Source organism: Gracilinanus agilis, unplaced genomic scaffold, assembly GCF_016433145.1.
Source record: "Gracilinanus agilis isolate LMUSP501 unplaced genomic scaffold, AgileGrace unplaced_scaffold52884, whole genome shotgun sequence".
Lineage (NCBI taxonomy): Eukaryota > Metazoa > Chordata > Mammalia > Didelphimorphia > Didelphidae > Gracilinanus > Gracilinanus agilis.
In genome coordinates, this window is record NW_025387892.1 from 3578 (window position 1) to 10518 (window position 6941).

Genomic DNA, 6941 nt, shown 5'->3' on the forward strand with positions numbered 1-6941 from the left:
GGGGGGGGGGATACAGGCCCAAAGAGTCCAGGGGGCCCCAGCCACTGCCTGCCTACTCTGCATCCCCTGCCCCCCAGGACCCCAAACCCCAGCCTGTGACAGTGGGGTTTGTTTGGGCAGAGACAATGAGCTCTGGGCTCACTTCCTGCAGTGAGCTCTGGAGGGGGGTAGCAGCCCCAGCTCTTTCAGCCTAGAGGGGGAAAGAATGTACTAGACAAAGTCCCCGTCAGTCTCCTGCTCAGCCTAGAGAGAGAGGGGGCCAGAAGGGGCTGGACTCCAGGGTCCTGACCTTACTGTGTGCCCCCTCCCCCTTCCACATACACAGAGCAGCTTTGGCCCTAGTTACTAGATGAGATCATGGGGTAGGGGCCTGGGGGAGATGGTCAGTGCTGTAGGGGTATGTGTGAGAGGAAACCCTGGATCCTCTCTGGGCTACCCAAAACAGACTGGGCATAATGGACGATTTAAGGCCAACCCTGCCTTTGTCACTCCACCTAAACCCACCTGCCCATTGAAGTCTCCCTAATGGATGGTGGGTTTATTTTTTTTCCTTCAGTTTCTTGGCAGCTGTGCCCAAGGCAAAAATTCCAAACCCTAACCCCCTCCACAACACAGAGTAGGGCGGGAAGAAAGGAGGCAGGGGCATCCAACCGCAACAGCCCAACCCAAGCTGTGGGGCAGAAGGCTGAAAGTAAGAGGAGCTAGGATTCCTGGGGTCTTTTCCCAGGCCAGTCTTGCCTTATTTTGGCCTCAGTGACCTCCCACCCAGGGCAGAGGAATGAATGGGGCATACTCCTTGCACTTGGAGGGGGGTCTATCTGCCAGCCTCCCCCCTCTCCAATACTGCTTCATTACTTTCCCAGTCTCCTTCTCCACCACCCCAGAAATAGACTCCTCCCACAGCCAGCCTCCATCCCAGGCCTGTCCCCAAACTCCCCTGAGACTTCCTCAGGGCCCCTCCCGAGCTCTAGGGGGACCACACAGCACTTCTCCATCACACACACTCAACCCTTACCTGTAACGGACACACTCATAATGGCCTCCAGGGGTCGGTTGTTGTCCAGTGCCTTGCTCAGCCTCAGTTCCCCTGTGGAGGCGTTCAGCAGCACCAGGCTTAGCTCATTTCCACGCTCAAAGCTATAGCTCAGCGTGTCAGAGACATCGGGGTCATGGGCTGGCACTCGGCCAATAGCACCCCCAGGAAAGCTACTGGAGCGGTTGGTGACGTAGTTGTTGAAGAGGATCTCAAAGTTGCCCAGGACAGGGGGGTTGTCGTTGCGGTCAAGGAGACGGACATGGACGGTAGCCCGGCTCACCAGTGGGGCAGAGGTGGCCTGGATCACGAGGATGTACTCTGCCCGAGTCTCATAGTCTAGGTCCACCAAGGCAGTTAACTCCCCTGAAAAGATATCTAGCTGGAAGACCTCAGGGATGTTACCCTCCACAATCTGGTACATGATCTGGGCATTGGTGCCCTCATCTGGGTCTGTGGCTGTGACTCGGGCCACAGCCAAACCAATAGGACTATTCTCTTCCACAAACACATCAAACTCATCTTGTTCAAAAACAGGTGGATTGTCATTTACATCCAGGACAGTCACCATCACCTCCACTGGGGTCCGGGCTGGAGGGACACCCTTGTCCACTGCGAATGCCCGTAGGACATACTGGGCTACGTTCTCCCTGTCTAACCTCCGAAGTGTGCGCACTATGCCTGATGTGGACTCGACTATGAAGTCACCATCACCATCATCCCCACCCTGAAAGGTGTAGAAAACTCTTCCGTTTAATCCCGAATCGCGGTCCGTGGCCGAAATCTGTAAGACGCTAGTGAAGGGGGGCACATCCTCATAGATGCTGCCTTGATAGGAGTCGCGCAGAAACTGGGGGGCATTATCGTTGACATCATTGACTAGGATTTCCAAGTATGTGGTGTCTGACTTCTGGGGAATGCCATTGTCCCGGGCAGTAATGGCCAGAGTGTAGGAAACCTGGTCCTCATAGTCCAGCTCAGCCTGGGTAGTGACAGCCCCTGTGTCTCCATCAATTCGGAACTGGGGTATGCTATCCTCCATGAAATAGGTGATGCGGGCATTCTCACCAGTGTCTTCATCGGTGGCACTGATCAGGACCACAGTGGTGCCTGCTGGCCTGTCCTCATTGACGTTGACGGTGTAGTGGGAGCTCTGGAACACTGGGCGGTGGGTGTTGGCATCGGTGACATTCACCACAACTTGGGCTGTGTCCTGACGTGTGCCATCTGAAGCTGTGACAGCCAGGATGTACTGTCGCTCCAACTTGTAGTCGAGGGGCAGTGCCAGAGAAACCAGCCCTCCGCCACTCTGGCTGGTGATGGAGAATCGGTTTCTAGTATTGCCACTAGCGATCTGGTAAGTGATGACACTATGAGCATCTCGGTCCACAGCCGAAACCGTCACTACGCTCGTGCCCACGGCTGCATCCTCATTCAGACGCACGGCGTACTCCGGTTGAGTGAAGGTTGGGTTGTTGTCATTGACATCCAGGATGGTTACGCTGACACTGGCAGAGGCTGTCAGTGGTGGTGTGCCATGGTCCCTTGCCTCCACCCCAAAACTGTAGAAGTCCACCTCCTCCCGGTCCAGCTCAGCAGCCACAGATATCCAACCTGTACCATTATTGATGGTAAAGGGAAAGTCGGGTCCAACCCCAGCCAATCGGTACTCCAAACGGGCATTGTCTCCTGCATCGGCATCAATGGCCTGGACATGGAGGACCAGGTACCCCAGTGGGACACTCTCTAGTACCGTGGCCTGGAAGGGGGTGCTGACGAAGATGGGGGCATTGTCGTTGATGTCTAGGACTTGCACCGTGACCAGGCCTGAGACATTGGAGAGCGGGGGACGGCCCCCATCCTGGGCCCGAATCCGGAGGGTATATTCCTTGGCTGTCTCATAGTCAAGGGGGCTCACTACATCCAGAGCCCCTGTCTGAGCATCCAAGTAAAACTGGCCACGAGCATTGCCACTCATGATGCTATAGTGGACCAGAGCATTGCTGCCCTTGTCTCGATCCGTGGCTGTAACCCGAAGCACAGGGGCACCGGGGGTCACATCTTCCCTCACCTGGACCACATAGCGCTTCTCACTGAACTGGGGGGCATTATCGTTGTCATCCTCCACGGACAGACACACAGCTGCTGTGGCACTCCGGGGCCCAGGATCCCGACCCTGGTCACTTGCCTCTACGGTTAGTTGGTATGATTCTACAGTTTCCCGGTCCACAGGTCCCCGGGTGCGAATCACACCAGAACGGGGATCAATCTCAAAGACCTCAGGAGGGGGTCCACCAGGCCCCTCTACCAGACGATAGAGGATGTTGGCATTAGGAGGGGCATCACCATCTGTGGCTCGAACCGTAAGTACTTCATAGCCTACTTCCAGGTTTTCCCTCAAACTCTCCTTGTACTCAGACTGCTCAAAGACAGGGTTGTGGTCATTGGTGTCGGTCACTGTGATGGTTAGTGTGGCCAGGGCACTTCGACGAGGTGTGCCATGGTCCTGGGCAGTAACCCTGAAGACATGGGTACTCTTGGTTTCCCGGTCAAGTTCCTCAGCAGTAGTCACAGCACCAGTGGCTGGGTTCAAGGAGAAGAACTGGTTGGATCTGCTATCAAAGAGGGCATCCATGGTATACTCTAGCCGCCCTGCTTCACCCTCATCTGGGTCCACAGCCCTCAGTGATGCCACAGGGGTGCCCACGGGCTGGTTCTCAGGCACAGTGGCCTGATAGACAGGTGACTGGAATTGGGGGGCTGTGTTCACATTGCGTTTCCTTCGACTTCCTGGAAGATCCCCAGCCATCCACTTCTCAGCCCGGTGCCCCTGAGCCCATGCCAGCCTGCAGAGTTGGCACTGCAGCTGTGGTACCTGGATACACTGATGCCCTGGGGGTAGGGTCAGCTTGCCTTGTGGGGAGACGTGGCCTCGGGCGCCCAGCAGGCGGCAGCTCCAGGGACAGCCTCTGGGTGCTGGTGGCAGGGGAATGTGAGCCCCAGGCTCTGGGCACCAGGCCCTCCTGCTCCTAAACCTATCCAGGGGTACCAGGCGGCTAGTCAGCTCCGGTCCCCTGGCACGGCAGCGGCTGGTGTGTAGCCAGTGGCCCTCAGTCCCCGCTGGACAGAACCAGTGCTGGGGAATGCAGAGGTGTGGAGAGCTCAGGTCCAGGGCTTCCAAGGAACGGCAGGGTGATGGGGCCAGAGCGAAGCTCCCAGGGCCCAGCGATAGCAACAGCAGCAGCAGCAATAGCAGCAGCCGCGGCGGCAGCAGCAGCAGGAGGGGGGCGCGGGCGACCCGGCCCCGCATCTCTCCCTCCTCCCGGCCGGGTCAGCGGCGGCGGCGGCTCCTCCTCCGGCTCCTCCCGGCCCCGCCGCGCCGCATGCCCGGGCCGGGGGCACCTGATTCCCGGGACCTTCCTGTGTGCGCTCCCTCCGGGGCCCCGGCCTCGGCGGATCTCCTGCGCCCTAGAGTTTCCTCGCTCACCTCTGGCCTGATCTTCCCTCTGCGGCTCCTGAGTCCCTGCAACTGCTCGGAATCCTTCCGGCACCCCTAATCCTCCCACACCCCAGCCCCACCTCAAGCTCTGCCCAGAGCCCCAGTGGGGGCTCCCAGGGCCGCCTCCAAGCTCCCCTTACTCTCCCAAACCCCGCTCTGCCTGGATCTTTGCCCTACGTCTCCGGATCTTTGCCCCTGAGCCCCCGAAACTCCCACCTGCGTCCTCGGTTCTCACCTGTACCTCCGGGGTTCTCCCACAGGATTCCCGATCCTTGCGCCCTGAATCTTCGGGTCTCCCTATTGAGCCCCCGGGGTTCCCCTACACCGCCTGCAGCTCGGGATCTGTCCCTGAGAACCCCCACCTCCGCCTTCCCCCTCCCCCTCCAGATCCTGCCCAAGGCTACTCCATCTCCCACCTGCGCCTCCAGATCGCCCCCCGAAGCCCCTGGAACTCCTTCCCTAGAGCCCTGGCATTAGCTCCGAGACCCTCACTCTCTCCTTGCGCCCCCGGTCAGCTCTCCCTTTTGGCACCGGGCCCCCAGCGCTCGCCTCGCCTCCCCGGCGGTGAGCTCTGCAGAGCAGCCGCGGCTGCGGGCGGCTCATTACCATAGACCTGCTCCTCTCCTATGCGACTCTTAAAGCGGCGACGCCAGGCCCGAGCGGGCTAGAGTGGGCCCTCCCCCAGCCCTATCTCCCGGCCCACTTCCCCCTCCCCTGCAACTACACCCCCAGGCCCTTGCTCCATCCCCCAAACCCTGGTGCCTGGACCCTCACACCCGGGTCTTCTAACCGTTTCCTTTGTCTGGGCCACCTCATCAGGGCTCCCTAAGAGTCTATGGAGAGTTTAACAAAGAGCCAGGCCCAGGGCTAAGAATAATAATAAGAATGGCACAGCCCCAAGTTTGAAAAGAGCTTTTAAAAATCTTTTTACATTTTCAAAACACTCTCAAACTCAGCCCAGGTCCTGGCCAAGTCCCCCACGGCACCTTGGGAACTCTGTTTGCTACTAAAAACCCATATGGTCATCCTTCCTGCCCTCCTCAGATTATGGGACACCCCCTCAGGCAGAGGGGTGCACTGGCTCTTCAAGGATGAAACAAGCCATACCCAAGTCTGAGAGAGACAGAGAGAGGGAGGGAGAGGGAGAGGGAGAGGGAGAGGGAGAGAGAGAGAGAGAAGGTAAATATTGTAAACATTACCTAAAATGGAAAAAGAATAGAATCTATTACGTGTAAAGCCAATGAGTATGACTTCTATTCTTGGAAAATTTTAAGGACTTACTATTCATGAGTTGATTAATGAACATTTAAAAAAAGAATTTTTGGTCACAGAGAACCAAAATGGTTTCATCAATAATACATGATGACAGACTAATTTCATTTCCTTTCTAGACAGGGTTGCTAGATCAGGTGAATACAATAGGTATCTCATGCTATTTCCATGGAAAAAGATGGCAGGATGTGAGTAAGTTAAAAAGTGTGAATGAATGACTCTTGGGACTGGAGATTATGAGTAAGTTGTACTTTCATTCACCATACAATTAGAATCAATTTCCACTTACACATCAATTATTTCATCTCCAGATTAAAGTTCTTGACACAAGGTCTCTATTACCGTACCCCAGGAATCTATGCTTGGACTTCTTATATTTAACAGTTTTATTAAAGACATTAAAACATCTTTTGAAATTTGGAGCTAAGAAAATGTTTAATGATAGTGAAACTACTCGGAGACAAATCAACAATCTAAAAAATATTAAGCTCAGCCACTAATACCAATCTCATGATATGAAGTTCATTAGTAAAGTATGTTTACACTTGTTTTCAAATCAGCAGTTTCTCTACATTTAAAATGGAGGAGTTAGGAAAAGCAGCAATTTTTTATCTGACAAAGATGGGGCGGTGGGTTCTGTTGTGAACAACAAGGTCAATTTTGGCATCTAATCAAACTGAGGCAAACATGAGCACCACTAAAAGATGCTAGAGTCAAGGACAAGTGTAGTCTAGCCTTACTCTTCTTTGATCAGATCACAACTAAGGCACAGTGTTCAGTTCTGAGTGGCAGTTCTGAGTGTCATTATCAGGGAGGTCTTTGTTAATCTAGAAAACATAAAAAGGCCAACTGGCCAAGTGTCTGTTTCTATATTTGAACCTGTTTTCCTGACTCTAGGTCCAATATTCATTCTCTCTATCTACCTTGATTCCAAGATTGTCTCTGATGTTCATTTTATCTTTAAATCTATGATCTTATTAACCCATGTCCTTTGACATCAATTCTAATAGTTGTGACCTTAAGCAAAGGAAGATGAAGGGTTGGTGCTATAAATGGAACTCTTCATACTTGCTTACATTGCTTAGCACAGTGCTGGTCATGTCTTAAAAGATTAATCATCAAAAAAAGCAATATTAT

At 54.3% G+C, this 6941-nt stretch overlaps 1 protein-coding gene across 1 annotated transcript; it reads right to left on the minus strand.

Moving 5' to 3' along the window:
- Nucleotides 1-1015: 1015 nt before the first annotated feature.
- Nucleotides 1016-4343, minus strand: LOC123255836 (cadherin EGF LAG seven-pass G-type receptor 2-like; the record flags this gene model as incomplete). Its single annotated transcript, XM_044684566.1, has 1 exon — nt 1016-4343. A coding segment is annotated over exon 1 (3328 nt), but the record flags the coding sequence as incomplete, so codon positions are not given.
- Nucleotides 4344-6941: the final 2598 nt, after the last annotated feature.